Source organism: Falco rusticolus, chromosome 2 (assembly GCF_015220075.1).
Source record: "Falco rusticolus isolate bFalRus1 chromosome 2, bFalRus1.pri, whole genome shotgun sequence".
Classification (NCBI taxonomy): domain Eukaryota; kingdom Metazoa; phylum Chordata; class Aves; order Falconiformes; family Falconidae; genus Falco; species Falco rusticolus.
In genome coordinates, this window is record NC_051188.1 from 114515964 (window position 1) to 114539310 (window position 23347).

Here is a 23347-nt window from a genome sequence, read left to right on the forward strand (position 1 = left end):
GGGAGGGGTTTGTAGTTTCGGATTGTAATTACCTGATACTATGTTTTATTTTGCTTACTGAAAGAAGGCATCTCATTTTTTGATACTAGGTGGTGTGTTTACCGATGTTTCTTTTGCTTGCTTGGTTGTTTGTAAACTGTTCCAATGAGCTTATGTACTGGGTTTTGTCCCTGAAAGATAAGTATTACAAACTTTTTATGGGCTACAGAGAAGTGATTATTCTAAAGAAATATTTTAATGACACCAAAGAGACAATGTTCTGTGTTTAAACACAAGGATCTATCCATGACTTGCCCAATGCAAACAAAATGTATTATCTTGTCTTTATTTTTCTGCAGAGACAGATCTTTTTAGAATTTATTACTGACAAATGCATAGGAGATTAACCTTTTTTCTTAATGGTAATTTATGATATTATAATAGGGTCCATGTAATGCTGTCTTATGCAGGAGGAAATGAAAACAACTGTAGTATGAAGAAACCCTTTTGCTGTGGATGACATCTAGTTGCCCTTGTTGATATTACACACCCATTAACGGAAGTGTTCACCATTTCACTCTGCAGGAGTCCCTCCTGAAGACTTTGCGTGCATGTGCTAGACAATTAGCTTCTGGAAGTATGCTGTAGCCAAGAACAGAGGGGTAGTGCTTAGATTTTCAGTGTGCTTAGGCAAGGCTCCTCAAGGTAATAGTGTTATGCCATCAGTGGCATGAAGGTGGTGGAATATGTCAGTGCACCCAGCCACTGTTTTTTTTTTTTTGTTTGTTTGTTTGTTTTTTTCCTAAAGCTGATTTTAGTAGGGGCAGTCAAAGGAACATCAAGCATGTTTTGGAAATTCTCCGTGCAGCACTCTCTTCAGCACCGCAACTTAGTGATAAAGTTCTTGCTATAGCCAGGAATAATAAAACAGTGGTGCTGATAACTGAATGAAAACAACATCTAATTGCCTCTTCCTATGTTAAAGACTCCTCTCTTGGCTGATGGGCCTTCTGGAGGGAGGGACATCCACATGCAGCTTGACCAGTTATTCTGCAAAGCCAACTTGCTTGTCTTTGCCATATCCCTGGAGCAGAGGTTCTAAGCACTCCCTTTTCCAGCTAGGAAACAAATACACAAAGCAACTGTTACTTATTTATTTTTAATGGACTTTTTTGACTTCCTTGAGGTTGGTACACAAAGTCAACACATTTATGCATTGGCATGACATGAGCTAACCTCAAGTCCCCTTCAGAACTCTTGATGGATAACCTCAGCACCCAGAACACCCTCACCTTCCCCATTCCATGTCTCCTGCTTAGTGAGGATAATGGATAGCAGTTTCAGCTAAGGATGATATTAAAGTCTAAAATATGGCTTTCCCCAAAGTCTCTGGAAACAATGTGGATGATTACTATTAGCAGAGAAGACAGTATATACATGTTGTTCCTTTGTAGCTGAGGAAAATGGTTGGAAATGAGTTAACACTGATGAATGTGCAGATAGCTGAACATGCAGAAATGTGGTAACACATTTACCATGCAGCCTGCAGTGTTAGCTTCTTATCTGATTTGCTACTGGTGCTGCTACTGTCGGGCTTGTGCTTAGCTGGGGAAAGAGGAGGATCCAAAGGCTCGTGGATCTTTTCTTACCTGTAATTTCATCAGATGTGCTGATACTTTGATATATGTAGGCTGGATGAGACTAGACAACTTCACCAGACTGGCTCAGGAACAAGTATTATCTCTACCTGGAATAAGTTCTTATTAGAGTTATTGTTTATTTTCAGTTTTCCACCCAAATGATAGTGCAAATTAATGGAACCTGTTAAAGGTCTTATTAACTACAGCTTGTGTTTACCTGCTCCAGAGCCTCCACTATGGGAATGCACCGGACCTGCTGGAAGCCCTATCTGACTCTCCCTGGGTCAGGCTACAAAGGATCTTCTGTAAGTTTGCTGAACAGGAAAGGATTAAACTATAAACAATGTTGAATGAGATGGGCAATAGGATTGAAAGCCTTTGATCTAGGTCACCAAATTAAATCTAACACTGTTAGAGTTTTATGCATGGTTCGGAAAGGGTTATTTTATTTTTTTTAAGTCACAGGCAGATAGATAGCCGTTTGACTCCAAATGGAAAAAAACCAATGGGAATTAGCTGTCCTTTGGTAACCTCCTCCTGGAAATCTGAGAATTATTTCTTAGCCCAAATTAAGTTAGTTAGAATCTGAGGGAACTTCTGAGGAGGCAGATGCCCACATCACAGAATTATTATCCCAGTGTGCTTGGGTGTTAACAGTCTCAGCAGACATAGTGTTGGGTATGTTTTCATTCTTGTTTGTTTGTCTTGGGAAGAAACCCACTACTGGAGACCTGGAGTACTTCTACGTCTGTTAGATAGGGGTTGGGTATTTTAATTTCCCTAACTTTCAACATCATATCTCTAATTTTCTAGATAAAGAAAAATAAACATATGATAATTACAGAACTTGCTGATGGCTTGAAAAGGATAAATCTGACTGTGTCAGCTAAGAAGGTGTGTCCAGTATTGCCCAGAGTTAAACCCACAAGAAATCTTATCACCTTTCATAGGAGAATCAAATGTGCTTAAGTTATTGCTTAAGCAATATTTTGTTAATAAAATGTTTTGCAATTCAATTGAACAGGCAGGGCAGGTTAAATGAAGTAAAGATAAAATTAGGGCTGGTGGAAGGATACTGGATTAAATTTAGGGTAAATTAAATAGCTGCAGAGTTTAGTAAAAGAAAAAAAAAGATTGTTGGTATTTCCAAATGTTATTGGAGAATATTGAGAAAACACTTCATTTTTAGTTTGGACTTTTTCCATGATATTGTGTTATTCAAAAGTAGTTCTGTATCTATAGGCAAAATCTGCAGATCACAGAAACTGAAATGATGTTAATGGTTGGGAAGACAATACAATGTAGCCAGTTAATGAAAGAGCTTGATCTGTACAGAAAATTATTTTGAGCAGATACAAACATATATAGAAAGCAAGATTAATTTAGAGACCTTTGTCATTAAAGCAGATTTTTCTATGGTTTTGTGCGGGATTTAAGGGGGATTAAATGTTTGACATCACTTTGCCTGCACAGGCTATGTTGAAGAGGTTACTGAGCGGGTGATGGAGAATTCAAATATGCGCCTGTGCTGAAAGAGTGGAAGCAATGGATCAGATGGCAGCCTGGCCAAACAAATTGCTGGTTCGACTACATTTCTAAAAGCAAGGTGCTTCTGGTTTGACAGCAGATGCCGCAGGGATGTAGAGCTGAAGGAATACTTATGATTTGCCAAAATATGAGGGAAACTGGGCGAGGACATCAGAACCGGGATGCCCCCATCTTCTGTCTTCAGTGATGCCTTGCTTCATGTGCATCCTTTGTATGCTATGCTGTTTCTAAACAGTAAAACCACTAAAAATAAAAAGTCAGCAAGGTGGATTGGCTGATCAGTGCATCTCTCTTCTGGAAGAGATGGTCCTGGTCATGAAACTTCTGTTCCTTACCTGTCTGTGGCCAACAGCAGTGCTACACAGTTCTCAAAGTCAGCATCACCATCTTCATCATCGGCAACAATTCTCATTCTTAAGAAGGCATAACAGGTAAGCAATATACTCTGTCTGTGTTCAGCTGATAGACATTATGCTGTCAACAACCTTTCAATGGACCCTTTTTGTTCACTGTCCTGTTTTGCCAGTTTCTGGATTTATAGTATGCATAGTATTGATAGGGTGTTCCCAAAACAGGAATGGTGAACTGTTAGTTAGTTTTCCATAACCAGACATTTCATATTGTGATTTCATGAATGCTTCATATATATGCAGGTATGTATACACTGACACCCACAGACAGCTCTTTTAACTTGTGTGATAGCAGGCTACTGTTGTGATAGTACTGTCGTGATGTACCAAGTATTCTTGCCCTCTCACTTCCATTACAAGAAGCAGAAATGCCTTCCAAAGTTCTATGCGAGCATTATAAAGTGACTTCCATTATCTGAACAGCAGAGTAGCTGTCAAGATACAGAAGACATTTTTATGGCACTAAATGTGGTGAATTGTAACTTATTTGTAAAGATGACACAGTGTGTTCCCTTTCTGGAATGTGCTTGTGCTTTTAGACATTTAATAGATTTAGACATCTCTATTCTTAGTCTTTTCAATCAAGTAGCTGGTTTAAAATGAATAATCATACAAAGGTTTTTACATGTAAATTTCTGTGCAAAGTGTTAGTGCTTTTTCCCCACAAATGCAATTTCACATCTGCCATGTGAGGTCTCTGAACCTGTTTCCAGATTAATCTAATAGTATGTGAACAGACCAATGACTGCCAGTGGTAATCCAAGCAAAATCTCTGTTGGGAGGTAGAAGAAATTGTAACAAGTAGCTCCATTTAAGGAAGGAGAAGGGATACAACTGTAAGATTTTTCTAGGTACTTGACCCCCTATTAGAATGAGCAGGGGAGCTCACAGTTTATTCATACAATATCACATGTGGAGGAAAAGTAACATAAGTGGACTCCTCTGATGTGTTTAAACTGGTTTTTTTTCAAGTTACATGCTTTGCAGCAGGTGTACCGCTGTTTACCTTCTGTATCACTTCTTGTGTGATAATCCAGCCGTGACATATCTCTGAATCCCTACGTGTCTTGATAAAATCACATTTAAGCAATACAAGGCAACAGAACATATCCCACTGACACAATGGAGGTGCCTGGAGATGCTATATCGCTCAGTACCTCTGGATTTCAGTTCAAGGTCATAAGTTCCAGTTTGGTCTAAGCCAAAAGCTCATTAAAAGAATGGCTGTTCAGCAGACTGTTTTAAACTCACCGACAGTTTTGGAGTGAGTGCTGGTGCACTTACATTTGTAGTAACAAAACAAAATAAACAGAACTAGCCCTAATATCAACATAAGGTCTAATCTGGTGCTTTGTTAGTCTCAGAAAGCAGTCGAGAATCAAATGGAAACAGAATAAAATACCTTCTTATTGCTGTAGTGTTAAGGAAGGTCTATTTTAAGCTCAGCTGATACACTTTTGTCAGTGGTAAAAGGGAAGCATATGTTGCTGTTGTTTGCATTTAGCCTGTTCCGCAATAGCTGAGAGGAATCGCTCCATCACTGACATAAAAAATCACAAAGCATGAGAGAAGCCTGGTGGTAGGAGACAGCATATTGTGCGGCATCCTGCTGGCCATCCTTTGCTGGCCTCTTGCCACAGGACAGCAGTAACAATACTAGCACAGTGTCCTCTCCATCTTCACCGATCTTTGCTAATACATACAAATGGATCCATACGACAATCCTGTGAGACAGGCAGAAGTGTGTTAACAGAAGGGAAGAATAGGAACATGGAGGAACGCCAGGACTGCACTCTCAGCTGATGCTGACCAGTGTAGCAGTTTTCTTTACACAAGGCAGTGCTTTGGCCTTCCATGTCTTCATTTCTTAGGTCCTGGTGATTTGGAAGTGGGAAGAATACTGCAGAATCTGAGCCACAGAAGATCCCACGGCTTAACAGCTGCAAATCAGCTTTTCTGTGGAAACGATCCAAATACATTTAATTTCTCTTTGTTTGATTCTCTGTTTTTTTTCTAAAGGCAGCATTATCCTTCAGTACGTTGCAACAGGGTCTGACTTTCCACCAGCCTCTTTTTCTTTCTGGGGAAAAATCTTTCAGCCAGCACTAGGGCTATTAGGGACACAGCTGACAGATGGCCTTGGTTAAATGGGTGGCCTTTTAAAAAAGAATCCCATGTGAAAATGTTACTTAACCTACAAGTTCCACCATTCTAATAGAGTAACCCAATTCTCCCCCCAAAGCTATTTGTCTGCATTCTCTTGTAAAGAAGATTTTAAAGAAAGCATTAACCAAAAGTACATGAGAAAGAGATTATTCTCGTGGTCCATTTCCTACAGCAAAGAACAAAGCATTTGACTGTCAAAATATTAGGCTTTTTGACAGTACATGTTGCTGATGTGACTGAACACTTAGAAATGCATTTTTATGTGTGTGAGAGAGAACTGTGCAGTTTTGATTATTACATTTATCTGGGATTCAAGATTTGATCAATGTGTTTAAATGTTTGAGATGACACTGCTGTGCAACTCCACAGGCTCTCCTGGGAATAAGAGTTCTGTGACTTGTACTGATTGGCTACCTTTGATTTGGTAGTAGCTAGAGTATCTTGGGGACACTGGAAAGAAGTTTACGGCCATTAAATCTAAGCTATTCTTTTCATGAAAGGGTCCTTCATAGTACTATTTTCATAAACTTACCTAGTTTCTTTCTGAATATGATGAGATTTTTTTTCCCCCACTACCTCCATATTGCAGCAATAAAGGAAGTGTGGTATCCTGGATATGAAACTTGTGTAACTGAAACCAAAACCTTTCCTAACTATCCTTCCCAAGGCACAAGTTTCCAATTTTTCAAAATCCGTTGTGATGAGGTGCTGGAAATGTGTTTATGTCTTTGTAAATACCCAGAGGTGCTTCAGCCTTCCTCCAGGCTCCTACCAAGAACTTTTACCATTTCATTAGTTATGCAGGCATTAAAACAGAAGAACAGCCATGCAGGATCTTACCAAAGGTCCATGTACTGTAGTGACATGTTTCTAACAAGGGCTGTAAGCACAAGTTTGGAAGAATAAGGACAGGGCAAACAATAAGACATTTCCCCCCAGTACTCCCACCCGTATCCAGTCACCAGATGTCCCTCAGAGACTTCCCGTGTTAGATATAATTTCTGGAGATTTAGTGACCTTCAGTGGATTTCTTTTCCATTAACTTGTCTGATTCCCCCTTGAACCAGCATAAACTTGTGATAACCTGGTAGGTTAAAGACAACCAGCTAGGATACTAAACACATAAATCCTGTGAATGCTACTGGTTATGGAACTACGTGAATGGCATTATGTGGTTAAATGCTTTAACCAAAACCGGTCCAAATACCCTTGAGCAGACCTTTGATCTTCCATTCACTATTAGGTATTCAAGGTTAGGTAGGAGCAGCTAAATTTGTCTTTAAAAGCCTGCAACATCTTTGCCCACTGTTAAAGAATTCTGAATTGGTTGCTTTGGTTTTGTAGGCAGTGACTAACTGCTCTTTGAGAGCTCTGTCAGATACCAAGGCACTGGGCCATGAGTCCATATAACAGTATTGGGAAGTGTCTGAAGAGTATCTCTCACTGGTTTCCATCCAAAGAGCTAGCGCTTCCATTAACTTCCTGGCGTGTCTTCCCTATGTGATCTGAAGCACTTAAAGTGCTGTTTATAACCCCTGTTGGAGTTTAATTATAGATTACTATTTCACTTGCGTAATGTAAAATGTTGCCTGGAATACAGCTGTGGTGAGCACAGCTATTATAACTTGGAGCAGTAGTTTCCTGAGCGTGTGCCTCGCTGAGACCAACAAAATCCTATTAATCATTGCTCAGATCTATGCTGATACCAAGCCATCTTTCAGAGTTCCCTTTGTTACTACTAACTCAGGTAGGTAAAGAGAGGTTTCTTCTCCTTAGGTGCATGTATTCTGCTGATGCATGCATCTGTTGATGATTTCACAAAAATTTCTTCACCAGAAGCGTTGTCCTGAATTGGAACAGGCTGCCCAGGAAATTGGTTGAGTTACCATCCCTGGAGGTATTTAAAAGACCTGTAGGTGTGGCACTTCAGAGACATGGTTTAGTGGTGGACTTGGCAGTGTTGGGTTAATGGTTGAACTTCAAGATCATAAGGGTCTTTTCCAACCTAAACAATTCTGTGATTCTGTGTAGGCTTTTCCTCTCAAACACCACAGCCTAACATCTGCCATACGATGAATGCGCAGAATCGATGACTGCATTTAGACTCCTAGGTTACAGTCCACTGGCCAAAGCTGCGTGATAAAGAGACCAGGGTGCCAGGCCACCAAAATATAATCTGTATCTTTGCTGTGCTTCTGCAAGAATGAAAAGTGTATCTCGACTGAACTCGGGAAGGTTTTCTGAGACCTACACTACTTAGATCTGTCTCTTCTTTTCAATGGGATTGGTGCCATGGGAAGGAGCACTCAAGAAAACATCTGCTGATGATTTCACAATGCTGTAGGGCTGATCAATAGTTAGATATGGGTCTAGAGTTGCTTGGGAGTAAACAAATATATACATGAGACTCCTTGAAGCGTCAGTTAAATAACTGTAATGCTGCAGTGAGAACAATTTAATACTGTAACTCTTAGCGAAAGAGCAACATCTGGAGTCCAGATGCTGATGTTAAAGGAGTATCTGCTAGAGAACACTTTTATCCTTGGGTGGGGGAAGCAGTCAAGAAGGAGCAAAAATGCGAAGCAGAAGTGTATTTGATACAGAATTTTTTATGGATTTTGTCTAAGTTTTGGTACCTTTACACATGCAGTGTTACCAGTGTCCATAAAATTAATTCCAAGTACCGTAAGCATATATCTCTGCCTGTAATCCTATTTTCCTTTGAAACAAAAAAAATAATCTGCCAAAGGAAGGTATTGAAGAAAAGATGTAGCATGTTTGTAATGCAAGTGCTATTCTGACCCCTGCAAGATCTTGCCTAGCTTGAACAACCACTTTTGATAGCAGCTAGAAATAATTATACGCACCCCACCATTTGTATATCAAACATCAGCTTGAAGAGGCTGTTCAACTAAGCGGGCACAAAGGATGCTTTGCATTTAGGCAGCATTTCTGTTTATTTTATCCTCATCCAGGGAAACAGAAGGAATATAAAAATCCCATAATATCTCTTCTCAGTGGCTCATTAAAAAAAGAATTCCTGCTCTGGTAGCTTATGTTTTGCCTCTTCTGACTAGGGAAAGTCTTCCTCAGTCACATCCTTGTTTCTTGTAAGAAGTTGCAGTAGATGTATCATCGTTTTAGCCTGCTTCTTCCAGTGAAATCACCGGAGCATCAAACAGATAATTTCCTTGGCATATCCAATGACAAATAACCTAATGCTTCCAAACTGTATTAGCTGTGCCATGGCATTCAGAACATAATTCATCATTTTCTCTTATACTGGTTCCCAAGCAGCAAAATTTCCTCATATACCTATTGCAGACCATTGTAGGTGTTCAGTTCTACTGCCCATTCTACTCTGATACAGGTTTTCTCTGTAGTGATTTTAATTCTCTGAAGCATGGGGTTTCATTTTAGCATCCACATAATTTTCATACAGAGACGACTAAAGTCTGTATTTGAAATGCCTGATGGGTGTTCTGATTGCCCTGGTAATTTGGTTCAGACACTGCCAGAAACATTCAGGAATACTAAGGTAAATTAATTTGTTCAAGCCCAACAGTTCTGAACAGCCCAGCAGCCACCTCAGTCTTCCAGTAACATAGCATTTTCAAAAGTAAGTTCTTGGGCTTTGTTATTAAGAAAAAAAGGGGGAAAGGAGGGGGGGGGCAGGAAGTAAATACAGGTATCCCATATTCTATACCTTGTCTTAAGCAGTATTTGACTACAGGGCAAACCTTCAGAACAGACATCTATCATTCAGTCTAAAGTAATAATTAGAGTTGCTATCAGCAAAGTCCCAGCGAATCACAGAAGGCATGAAAGAAATTGCCTAGGGAGAGTCCCTTGCCTGTGGCAAAGCAGCTGTATTTAAGTCATTCCTACAGATAGATGTCTAACCTATTCTTAAATAGCCCCAGTGAAAGGAGTCTGAAAACCTGCCCAAGCAATATGTTCCCTTGTTTCACTGTTGTCACCATGAGAAAGGTGTTCCTAATGTGTACCATCCATCTGTCTTCTTGCCACTGCGTATCCTACTGGGGAGCGGACACGCAGCAAAGGGCCCTGTAAAAGCTCATGATGTGTTCTGAAGACTGTGATATGTTCCCTCAGTCTTCTCCCTCTAAATTAAACTACGCAAGTTCTTACCTCTCCTGCAGTGGGGGCCCAAAGCTGGGTGTAATTCTGTAGCTAAGGGATGGCTGGTTCTGTTACTACTTGGGGCCATCCACTTAAAGCAGAACATGCAACGAGAGGTGGAAACTTAAGGAGACACCACAGCATTTTCCTTATAGCAGAACCAAAGAGTCTAATGGATTCTTTCTAAAGCCTGTGCCCCACAGTTGCCAGATCTGGCTGTAGATCTTGTCTGTGTTTACACCCAATACCTTTGTGATACGGGCACATACCAGACCCCTCTGCTGTCTGTGCCATTGTTTCTGTTTATAGAAAAAATGCATTGTGATGGGCATCTGTTGTTCATTTTAAATGCAGGCTCAGCCCATGAGATTTCCATCTGGAGAGTTCAAGTCCATTCTTAGGCATGTGATTTTCCCAGTGGAATTTGGGATATTGTGCAGCGTGTTCTGCAAAGGGAAGAAAGTTAGCAACAGTCACCAGAAAGAAGTACAGAATTCATGGTGTCCTGCTGAGAGCACAGGTTCATCTGTGCTGCCTTGGTGCTACGTAGAGGCTCAGTTATGTGTGGCATGGGGAAAAATGCAGAGACAGGACTCCTGATGCAAAGGAGTGCTGCGCGTGTGAGCAGCAAATAAGGGATGAGCTAACGAGTAATTTGGCCAAATCTGTGTGATGTTTAAGAGGATCTCCAAAGACAAGTCCCTGGATCTAAGACCATTGATTTCTGAGCCCTTCTGAAAAATTATTGACTCATGGGAGCTGCTAGGCAAAACAAAATAATAAAATAAAATATTTACAATAAAAAGTATATTTGTCTGTGTCATGGATAATGTATGAAGTGGTTTAAAAACATGGACACATGGTGTTACTTCCAAGTCTGAGTTGCAATGGTTATATGAATAATATTTTTTCAAACAGCTGTAATCTCTTGTATAATGATAGATACAATCTCTGAGTGGAACAGAAAAAGCGCTAGGTGTTCTGGGACTTTCTAGATATAATTGGTGTTCCTCATGGAGCTGGGCACCCTCTTACCTGATTTCCCTACCTTTCCCAATATAACTTTCTCCAACTTTATTAGCACAGTTTTTTCCCTTATCATACCAGATTCAACCATCCAGTATTCTTGGGTCCCTGCTTCATTTAACTAGAACTCTGAATGTCAGACAGAAAAAAATATGAGGTTTCTTACTATTTTTTTTTAAACATAGCAAACGAGAAATTAAAATGAGGAAACTTGACAGCACCAAAGTACGGCCACTTAAGTCTGAACAGCTTCTTCACATAGAGGACCATGACTTTGCACTGAGACCTGGATTTGGAGGTAAGCAGCTCATGCCTGCGCTGTGCTGGTTAATAGTTTATCCTCTCTCTGGAAGTTTGCTTAAACTCTGTCCAGCAGTGTCACTTAAAATTAAATGACAGACTTAATCGCAGCTCACCTCTTCTGTTGCACTCTGCAAATAAAGAAAGAAGAAATCCAGAAATACTTGAAGGCAAGGGACATTTTTGTGTTTAGCATATCAATAGCAGAAACTGTTTAAATTGTCCCCTTTTCAGAACTAATTTTAAAAATATTAGAATGAGATTCTTTGAGAACAGTGATTAAGGTATCCCTGTAAACTGCATAGTCTAGTAGCAATTAGCAAATTAGTCATCAAATTTGTTTTGTGAGATTGAAATGAACCATCAATTCTTAAATCTGCTCTACAAAATTAAAAAAACTACCCACAGGCCTTCAGTTTATTACCATGTTGTTTCTGTGTTGTTGGGCTCTGTGATGATTATTTCTTCATTTAACGAAATTGCATTGGATAAAGGAAGTATTCAATGGGATGTTCACAGTTTGGATTCAATTTTGAGTCTCCTGCATGAAAGGTAAAATGAGAAAGCTGTCCCACTAATAAGCTTTGTCTGAGCCTTTGTGTCACCATTTCTGTGTTCACGATTCATGAAAATAGACTGAACTGCTCTGGATTAAGACAAAATAAAATATATGAGGACCAATAATCAGCTGTGTAAACAAACATAAATCTGGCAGGCTAGCTGAAGTCTGTGGAACTATTCTTGTTGACACCAGTTGCTGGGACCTGGGGCATGCCGGGAGAGAGACCTGGGGTAAGAGAAGAGCCTCTCTGGATGCACTGGGAGAATGTGAAATGGTTTCTTGTTACCCTAGAAATTCTGTCTCATCAGAGAGCAAAAGTCTTGCCTGATTTTGAACAATAGTTGAGATACATCTGTTTCTTGACCACAAAAGTTAGGATTACCTCTTGCCTAATACCTGTCTAGTCTAATATCTATTAGTCTGGACATCTTGTTACCACCTGCTTTGCCACACAAGGAATTTAAATTTTTGAGTGTCATCTTAGAGAGGAAGTAGCATTTCCATGATAGCAAACAACAGTTTGGGATGTACTTTATCGCTGGATCATCCCAGAAAGCAATACTTATGATGTACATAAAAGCAGCTTTCAGAATATACCCTGTGATCTGGCAGATGTAATTTTCCACAGGCAGTGAGGATTTTTTTACACCCAGCAAATCTGTACCAGGCTTTTTCCCCTTGTCCTTTTATTTTCAGATGACTAGTCATAGAGCCCATTCAATTCCTATTGAAGCCAGCTGTAGTTTTTCCACTGACTTCATTGCACAGGCCTCTCAATAATCACTGTGCCATGGGTGTGATTTCAGCTGTACTCCTGTCTCTCAGAAATAGCTTTCAGCAGAAGAGTGCATCAGCTTTGCTTCTCTTCTATCATCCACACGCCATAGTGGCATGGGAGACGCTTTTTTCAGTCACATCCAATAGTTTACATGCTTCCAAATTTTCAGAACTCTCTTAATATGTGGCACAGGTAGGTGTGAATCTCTCTAAGACTAAAACGTAGATCCATTAACATTTTTACAGCACACAGTGAAAAAAGTCTCTAGCAAAATGAATGTAGATCCCAAATTTTACTCCATTATTCCTATCTTACCATTGATTTCAGTGATGTTACAGTGGTAAAGGATGGTTTGTTTTTCACAAGAGGCAGGTTAAGAAGGCAGCAGCAGAGAGTTAGTACACAGGTGTGACCTCATCAGACGACAAAACACACCAACTGAAACACAGATCTGAATAACATACCCAGAATTATTTTATGACAGCAGAGACAGAGAGCAGGTTTCTGTGAAGAACACTGGTGATTAAGTGTGCAGCAGAAGGAAACTTAACTAGAGGAGAAGGTGAAATTAGAGATACCATTGCTACAGTCATTGCCACGGCAGTTGTAACATAGCCCTGAACCACATAAAGACTTACAACACTGCAGCTTTATGTATTTAAAGCAGGTGAAGTTTTGGGTTTGTTTTTATCAAATCTAATGAAGCATTTCAGTATTGTCATTCATAAGGGGCTTGTATCTGTCACATGCCACAGTGCATGATTTATTCAGCTCAGCACAATGCATCAATTCACAATTCTGATGGGAAAAAAAACCCCCAGGTCAAAACAGCTGGGTGAAAACTAAGTATTTTAAAATCATTCTTTACCTTTAGAAGAGGGGAATTCTTTTGCCCTCTCCTATACCCCATTGTGATATGCTGGGTATGTCAGGGAGTTGGAATGACAGATTTTATTAATCTGGCTCCACTGTGCCCCTTTCTCTGAGGTCAATCATCCTTTGCACCTGTTTGGGAGAAAAAGCATCTGGAAAATTCATGCTGTTTTGAACCTCCTGGAGATCCCTCAGTTCAGGGAACTCTTAAATCTGGCTTGTTTGATTTCATTTAGCCCCACACATGCAAAGTAAATGAGGCAGACTACAGGATCCAGAGATTTTAGTATTTATAATTAAGTAACAAAGAAAAACCAGAGACAGCACATCCTGAATTTGACTTGTAAACTGAGCAAATGTGCACAGGAAAAAAACTGGAGGAAATGAATGTAGAACTCTTGGATACTGATGCTATCAGCTGCAGTGTTACTGGAAATAATTGTGACTTTGCTTACATGACTGGTTCCTTTCTCATGAAATTGTATCATTGATCTGTGGAGATAAGAATCCCTTTTTGGACTAAATGGACACAACTCCATTTGAGTGTTATTTACATTCTTCTGCGGTTGCAATGCCATTCCAGCTGTACAGTCAGAATTTGACTCTCTGACTGTTGTTTTCAAAATTTAGTCCTGACCTTGTCCATTTATTAAGAGATTAGCGATCAAAGTCTGAGAAGCATATTGTGTCAAGAGGAAGCAAAACCAACAAGCTGTTTCTACATTTTTGCTATAGACATGTTACTTTGTCTGCAGTTCATTATACAGTGAAGTTAAGTGAAGCAAACCAGTAATTCAGTACATCCAAACATTCTTAAAAAAACCTAAACTTACATTGTTAAACTGCACTTATTCCCAAGGCCAGGATCTTGGGTTGTTGTTTGGGGTGGGCAGGTGGTTGGGTTTTTTTTCTTTCCTGGATTTTTTTCTTTTGTTTTGTTTTGTTGTTGCCTTCTATGTAATGTCATAATCCAATTTGCTTTGGAAGTCTCCAACAGGTGGACCCCTGCTGATGCAAACAGATGTGGAGCAGCATAGTGATTTGATTAATTCCACTAGATATTGGACTAGGAGCATGGATGTTTCCTATGCTCAAACAGCTTTACCAACTGCATCAGTGAACATTGTAGGAATTACGTTTAATCCTTGCTGCTTCCAGAAGCACTGTTACAGGCCAGGAGATGGGTATGAGAGGGGTCCTGCAATGGTATAATATTGCTTGCCAGTTCTGGCAAGGCTGTCTGTCTGCATAGGTCCTACTAAAGGAAACAGAAGACTGTCAGTAGACTCAGAATCAGGTCTTTTCATGACTTATATATCTTCATACTACTATGGTGAAAGTACTTCAACTGATTTTTCAGTAGCCTGATAAACTGATAATCTGTGAGCAGATAGCTTAAGTTTGGGCTGGAGAAAAAGTAAGAAATTACATTATGTTGCCAGCACTTCTTGGAATGGTCATCCCCGTGTTTTAAACTCAGTAAGAAACGGTAAGCACAGGCCAAAAACAGCTAACGAGCAGAGACTTCTAGCAGCTCAGATCTGAGAGCTGTGATGCAGGCTGCCTTAGCAGCCAAAACTGTATACATTGAGAGAGGTATTAAAGCAGATCCTTTGAAATGCTTTAAAGTTACTTTCTTTGCTACTACACATCTATTTGCGTATATCCTATTATTTTCTGAACAATCTTATTTCGAAATACTGGCAGAAGTCATTGGTGTGAGCTCTTGGTTTCCTGAGTTCTATCTTCACTTACTAAAAATTAACATTGCCATTAAAAAAAATCATAGACTAGCATATAGAGGAGGCCATTCTTTTATTTCTCTGTACCTTGGTTTTCCTGACAGTAAAACACTTCCATGCACTCTCTGAACTGTTTTAGAGTCTAAAGGTTATGGAACCACATGATCATTGTCACTGTGTACATGCAAGTCCTTACTGTGTATATATATATATTTGTGTATAAATATATATTGAAGTATGACAAATTTATTTTTCTTTTACATTGTGTCTTAAGGACCTGCCATTTCCTATGCTGACAGTATGTTAGTTAATGAAGTTTAAAAATCCATTATCTCTGCTTTGTCAACCGGTATAGAGAATAATAACATTAGCAAGTATTAGAAATGATGGAAAAGAATTTAGTAGCATTTAGCTGGTCAAGAATTAACATTTTTTCTAGACAATTTGCATCCCAATTCCAATTAAGCATAATCTTAATTCCTAATTTTCAGAGGATCAGAAATTCCGTTAATTTACTCCCTGTTATGTTTCCTCCCTCCTCAAGCTAAATTAGTAACATTTAAATTCATCTGAAGGTAAACGGGGGGGGAGGGAAAGGAAAGAAAATAGCACCCAATTAATGTTCAAAAAATGCTGCAATTCTAACAACTCTTTGCCACCAAGTTGTTTTCTTTTTTGCACCACAGCCTTCCCTGAAAGGTCAGAAATATCTTCTCACTGTGGTGAAGACTCACTCTGACGAAAGTGGAATGGCTTCTTTTCTTGTGTTACTGGAAGGAGTAGCTGGGGTCCAGAACAGGAGGGAAATATTTTGGTAATTTGCAAGACCTTTAATAGGCTCCTTCGCCTGGATATTTTTTCTCTTACATTACTAATTCTTCCATTCCAAGAGTTGGCTACTGCTAATACCAGGTGCTAATATCACCTCCATTTCTTACACAAATAAGAAAGAGACAAAACCGTAACATGAAGAAAATACCATGCCAGTAATTTTCCTGTTTCAGCCATTGCCAAAGGAAAGTAAATACATCCACATAGCTTCACTTCCCTGGGGCTTGTTTACATTTGCCTCTGGTTTTCTTCCTCTACAGGCCCACAAGCCTTTTTCAGAAGAAAGGGCTCTTGTAGACCTTGATCCTTCCCTGGTCTCTGTCTTCTTCTGGGAGCTTTCTGTAAGACCTAGCTTTTTTCCAGCACACACTGTTACAAAGCCAACTGGGATACAGTGGCTGGTTTTTCTAAAGTCAACATTTCATCTTAAAGAACTTCAGGTGCAATCCGTGGTGTATTCAAAAGTCTATTACAAAAATACTATAGAATTCACTAAACCAGTCATTATTACTGTAGAAATTGATGCTAAAATGCTAAAAGGATATATTTTTTACGTAATATCCCTTCTAAAAAGGGTATTATAGAATTTACCTGCTGTACTATCTATTAAAAAAATTCCATGCGCATCAAGGAATTCTTTTGCCATGTTTAAACCTTTAAAATAAAAGACTGGAAATGGCTTGTGTGAAGATAAGCCCATCTGAAAACAGTTCTGTTTTTTCTGCTGAGGAGTAATTATCTTGAAAATCTGTGGAGCCTCCATTGCGAAAATCACTAATCCCTCTAAAATAATGATTTATAGCAACGCTCTGAAGCAACTGAAGCTGCTCAGTTTAATAACAAAATCCTCTCTGCCATCCACAGTTTTGTCAAACTGGGAAATAAAAATACAGCTTTGCTCAGGTTACTTTTTTTCAAAGTGAATTTAATGTTGTTGCCGGATGGTCAGCCAGAAATTGAAATTCTCTATATACTAGGGAGAAAGCTGTGGTACAGGCATAGAGGTAGACAAATCACTAGTCTGGCTGGTTTAGGATCCTTTCCAATGCTTATTGAAATGCTCTTTTTTAAAAACACCCAATTGTGGTAAAACATGTCCAAGTGATGAAGAAATTATAGTTCTCAGCAACCTGTTCCCAGTAGTTATTTAATATTGTTTCTGGTGGAGTTGATTTTTAACCACAGAAAAAAATATTTCCAAGAAACTAAAAAGCTCAGAAGGCCTTTACCTGAGGAAGGCCAATATGTATCTTATGTGGTGGTGGTGGTGACAATATAATAATGTTTCCAGTTAGAAAAGTGAACAGCACACTGAAGTGCCCAGGGTTGCACATATATGCAATGTTTAGCGTCTTTATCGTCTACTTACATTTGTTGCTAGAGTCAGAACAGGAAGAAAATATTCGCAGCTGCTATGATCTGTCAATAATAGGTCAGGGCTGGACTTAGGGGATGTGGTTTTATAACGGTCTGTGGTAAATGCTAGACTGAACAGTATTTTCTCATTAAGCAGCATAAGTACAGTCTTTGGCCTTTCCTCAGCTAGAGAACAGGAATCTCTTTTTAAGGAGTCTGTTTCACAGTTCTAGCATTTCGACCTAATCAGGAACAAATTTCATTGTAACAGTTCCCTTTTGATTTAATTCACTTTAGAACCATCCACTGTATTTCTCCTGGCCATAGCTTTTGATCTCTTTTATGCTATTGTGTCCCCACTGACTTGGTTTTATAATAGTTCCCAACTTAGTGCAAGCCGTCCTTTCAAAGAATCAAGTGCCTCTGTGTATTTAAGTGGCGCTTACAGTTTGTATGCGTGTGACCTATAACATAAGCTGCCACTAATTTCTAGTTCTGTGATCAGTTCCTTTGTATCTGCCCAGATAAGGTCAATTATTGAATGAAGCCATGCCCACACTGGAATACGCTTGTTGGGGTAGGAAATTGTAATTTTTGCAAATCCCAAGAAAGTATTAGGACTGCCATCATCACACTTGAGTACCTGTCACTAAGAAAAACCTTTTCCTCACTACACATGATAAATGGCTTAGAAAGCCAGTCATCCTATTCTGTGATATGATTTGTGGGTAGCTCTTTGCCTGTTTGAAGAATGTTGATGGCAGACATTTAACTTTATTTGCTTTAGATTCGTGCTTGACTCAGAAACTGGTGAAGCTGTTGTTTTACATAGAGAACTGCTCCCCCCTCCTCCCCTTCCATTCCCATAATTCCATATAAATAGGACTAATCCCACTGTTTTTAACATGCTAATCAAGCAAATCATCCCCCAAAGTTTTGGTAATAGCAGTTAAGGTCAAATGTACACCCAGATATGAGCACTTCCAGTATATCCCACCACGCGCCTCTGCCATAGTCCCAGGGTAGGAGTTTGGACACACCTACAATATCAAGAAGTTGAAGCTTCATGGTGGGTTAGGTTAGATAATGCACAGTTCATCTGCCTATTTGCAGTCACTCCAAGCAACCCTGGTAACCAACAGGCATTTCCAAGTCACAAGCCACCTCCCCCCAAGCTGGAACGTGCCTGTTCCACTGCATGGACTTTCAAGGGAGCCAAGGGCTGAAGCCAGATTTGTATCTTCAATGCTGTTCACTTATTTAGTCAGCTTTTGTACTGAACATGCTCCTAGGCTGGAGCACTGTGCTTCTACAGCTACCCTGCTCCCTGAGCCACCCTGCCTTGTGGACAGCTAGCTCAGGTGTCAGCTCTGCAGCCCTGCCTTGTCCTGTTTCATCACACAAACAAGGAGCTTGATAGACAACTCCTTATCTTTCTGCGGTGTTTGCATTTAAATGATGTGTGAAAGCTGTTTGTGAGTGATGTTCACATCATGTATAAATCCCACAATCACTTCTACTTAGGCTAAACCTGCCTTTAGTTTGCGAGATAGCTTAGATTTCAGTGGCAGACTGAGAAGACGACTCCACTCAGATTACAACCAGACATTTTTGCACCAGTACTTGGTACAAGTTGGTATTTAGGGTAAGTAAACTATTTGTGTGATGTGGACAAAGCAAAGACAAGAAGCAGTCAGAAATGGTTTAGGAGAGGCATAAACATTTTTATTCGTTTGTGTAAAGAAGCCTGGCTGGATATATACATTGATACTCTTGTGCATCAGCCTCTAGGGCAGATGTCTACTGCTGTCTCTATTCTCCAAAAGCAGCAGCGTTTTCCCAATTGCTGTCTAGTATTTTACTAATAAAATAATTGACGGAACTTTTCTGTCTGGAGTCCCGAATTTTGTTTTGAGCTTTGGCCAACAGCCTGAGCAATGCATTCCTTTCAGAGGCAGACGTGATTTCTGAGCCAGACAGCATAGCTCTTGTCAGTGCTGAAACATGCTCCTGTGTGCCCTGCTAACTGAACACGTTTTATCTTGCTTTCCCATGCACAATGCATCTTCATCTGTTCTGTGCAGGGTCAAACCCTCCATTAAAAAATACAAGTCAAATCAAGAGATTACAGAGCCAGATTTTAAAATACCTCAATAATAGTTCAAGATCTCTTGAACCGGTAAGAACTGGAGGCAGCTGTGTAATCCTCGAGGGCTGCTATTTTAAGGATAATTCCTAAAAGAGACACAGTATTGTGGCTGGTTATCAGGAGAGTGGTATTTCTGGACTATCTTAGCTTGACACTGATAAAAGGAAAAGACAAGAAAAAGAGCAAAAAAACCTGTTGCTATCTCCTGCTATTCAGACTTCCTTGTACTCATGTTTTGTACTGCATTTTGTACTTGAAAAATATGTAAGCTGACTATTTTAAACAAATGTAATTAGAATCCCATGTACAATAATTACTATCACTTTTCATGTCAAATGCAGAATTTTCCTCAGGGTGGGGGCATGTATGCACACATCACTCGCCCTCCTCTGTAAGGAAGTGATTAGACAATTGTTTTAGTGGAATGACTTGCTTGCTGAAAATTACACAGATACATAACCCGTATAGAACTAGATCCTTCACTCTAGATACTGTACACTGAAGAGACTGGAAATAATTTTACATTTTTCTGTATTTTTTGGTTGATTTTCAGTCATTTTATTGTAAAAATGCAAATATGGTTTTATAATTTGTTCATTCAGATCCCATTGTGTTATATGCTTACAGCTTTTTTTCAGTGGCATGAAATAGTGGGGTAGTATATAAAATAGTAATTTTTTATATATAAAATATATACAAATATTAGATATAAAATATATTCTAAAAAGTCACCTAGTGCAGTTTGGTATGTATTGTACTTGATAAATTATGCACTCAGAAAAACACCACACTCCATCACAGAACAAGCTTAGTATGTGTACAGCTTTTCCTTTAGGTAGTGAGCAGTCAATCCTTTTTCACAAATATCTGTGTCAAACTTTAGAAACAGTTAAGTAACTAAAGATAATTAGGAGGTGTAATAAATATTTTGTTTATAAATGTGGGAATAAGTATTGGAACTGGTAAGAAAGCTTTGCAATCTTTGATGTATTTGATACGTTTACTCAGCTTTTCCCTATGACAGTTCTCAATAGCACTCCAAGCAGTTCATTAGCTTTGGCGCCACAAGGAAGCTGTCACTGCTGTCCAAACTGTAATGCCAGTAACAACTAGTCTGGTTGCAAAAAGATCACTGAAGATTTTGTACTTATTTTTACAACTGTTTAACATCGGGTTTTACTTTGTTGCCATGGGCTTTCTCGATCAATTACTGAAGTGGACAGACTGTAGTAAATGCTAGGATGGGGTACTGTCTGTATGTTGCTGAAACACAGTCTTCCCTTGAAAAATATGGATATGTGCTCCTCATCCCTCTCTCATTCTGTTACATTGAAGGGTCGCCAATACCTGTGGGCATTGATGTGCAGGTAGAAAGCATTGACAGCATATCTGAAGTTGACATGGTAAGTTGGTTAGCAGAACCGGAATAAAGAATTTGAACCAAAAATTTGGGGTCTCAGAAACATCCAGCTGGATGATACAGAATAATACAGCTAAAGAAAGCAAACCCTTAAAGAACACAACCTTGCCTTGAAGCATGCAAGTTGTTCTCATTTAAACTAGTGAGTGTTTTATAAGAGCATGTGCTGAATTTCTCTCTGGACAAAAGGAACAGATCAGAGTGGATAGTGCTCTGATTTCAAAATGCCATCTATTCAGTAAGCCCCATGTACTTCTACATGAACTCTTAGTGCTCTGCGCTGATTAGTTACATTTTTATATATATAAGATATAAGATTATTATTATTATTTATAATTAGATGATGAGGCTTTATGTCCTTTGCTTCCTTTGCTTATGCAGATCTGAATATTCCCATCACTTATGGCATGGGAGGAACTATGGTCACAACAAATGGAAATAAAAAAATCACTTCCAGGAGGGAGACAGCCTCACTGCAATCAAGTACCTGTAGCATTGGAATGCAGGCTGTTCATTCCTCAGCCGAAATTGTCGCCAATAATGTCACCCAGACATTAGTGCCAAGTTTCTCCATCCTATAATAGCAGGGCAAACTAACTTTGCAAAGAGATCTCATTTACAATATCTTTTCACAGTGAGTGTAGCTCTAGTCATAGGTGTTGAGTTTCCTATGGGATCTGTCAGTATGAACCCCTGCATTCCTTTGCAAACCTATTAAAATCATAAAATCATATTATAGGGGAAGCCCCAAGTATCTTCCCAGTATTCTTACCAGAAGTAATTGTTCTACTGAGATAAATGATATCTGCTTAATAATGCAGAAGGTATGTAGGTGAGCACAGAGCAGTCAGGCTGTGCAGCGTCTCAGACTGGGTTTGCAGCATCCTCTCCATCTCTTTCCACATGTGCATTTGCAGTTATGTTATTTCCCTAAATAGGATGATAAAATATTTGTAACAATCTTTCATATTAAAAAAAAAAATTGTAATTCTTGTAAAATTTGTTTACCTTTATGAAATTCATCATACTGTCTCTTTATGATGCATTTCATTCATAAATGTACTAATCTAAACCCCCTTGTGCAATATTTGTACAAAATGTACAGATTAATGGATTTTACAAATTGACCTAATGCTCATGAAGAACTCTAATCCCTTTGTAAAGGAACCACGTACAGTTCATTCTGGGAAAAGCCTGTGAAGATTTCCAGAGGAAACTTTTTTCCCTTTGCCTTTGATTGGTTTTGAAGTTCCTTTATTGCTTCACTGATGGCCAAATCCAGCAGACCACTGGAATCTGTAAAAGTTTTATCTATATATAAATGAAGTATAAACCTCAGAATCAGCCAGCAGTGATAAGGCAAACAGCCAGTAACTCAGAGATAGTTCTGATCTATATTTAAACTCATTGAATAGCGTTTGATTCCTCTCATTAAGGATCCTCCAGATGATGTCCAGAGAAGAAATTGATCTTTTGCATGAGTTGATTATTTTGTACTGTTTTCTATTGTATGTGAATAAAACAAGCATTGTCTTCTTTCATTTTTAATTATACGAAGGACTTCACAATGACTTTATACCTCAGACATTACTGGAAGGATGAGAGACTTTCATTTCATAGTAACAAAAACAAAAGTATGACTTTTGATGGAAGATTGATAAAAAAGATCTGGGTACCCGATGTATTTTTTGTACACTCTAAAAGATCTTTCATCCATGATACAACGGTGGAAAACGTCATGCTCCGAGTATACCCTGATGGCAATGTACTCTTCAGTCTACGGTAAGAACAATACCCTTTTATAAAAAAAATACATGACTGTAATTGTGGACCAATAATCTGTACAGTGAAAAATTATTGGAAATACTTGCAGCTGAGATTCTGATGCTGGACTGGCATTAATCCCCTGGCATCAGATAATGGCAACTGGTGACCAGCGTACCAGTGGGAAAATAAATTTAGGATTGGTAACATACAGATAACATATTTTTCTGTCATTCATGTGTTGTTTCCTGTTATGGGATAACAGCAGTTTTTTCATCTATTGTAAAGAGTGCTGAAGTTTATCAAATATTAATTCATTGCCAGTTGTTTTAGCAATATTGCAGCAGTTTTACTATTGAGTACAGTAAAGCCCAAAATTATTAGCAAAGAACAAATGTGGTTTTTTTTTTTCTCTGAGTCTTTTAAAACTGTCTTAGCTGTTTTCGACCCTGGGATACCTGTAAACACGCCACTGATATTAATCGGGGCTCCAGATAGGCACGGAGAGCAGATTATTGGTGCTGATACCAGCAATGTTAGACAGGCATGTTGTGTGACTACAAGGAACAGGAAAATGAAACAGCAATTCCAGGACTGGAGCAGCAAGGTCATTAAATGTGTCTCCCTTCTGTCAACATGTTATTTCTTTTCTTTATGAAG

General features: G+C 39.1%; 1 protein-coding gene across 1 annotated transcript in view; it reads left to right on the forward strand.

The window, feature by feature from the left end:
* Positions 1–3070: 3070 nt before the first annotated feature.
* GABRR3 (gamma-aminobutyric acid type A receptor subunit rho3) overlaps positions 3071–23347 on the forward strand; it is a 31776-nt gene continuing 11499 nt past the window's right edge. Inside the window, exons 1-4 of the mRNA XM_037378077.1 lie at positions 3071–3598; positions 11098–11210; positions 20839–20906; positions 22482–22705. Of these exons, the coding sequence (XP_037233974.1) occupies positions 3471–3598; positions 11098–11210; positions 20839–20906; positions 22482–22705 (533 nt within the window). The 5' untranslated portion in view covers positions 3071–3470. The remainder of the gene's footprint in view (positions 3599–11097; positions 11211–20838; positions 20907–22481; positions 22706–23347) is intronic.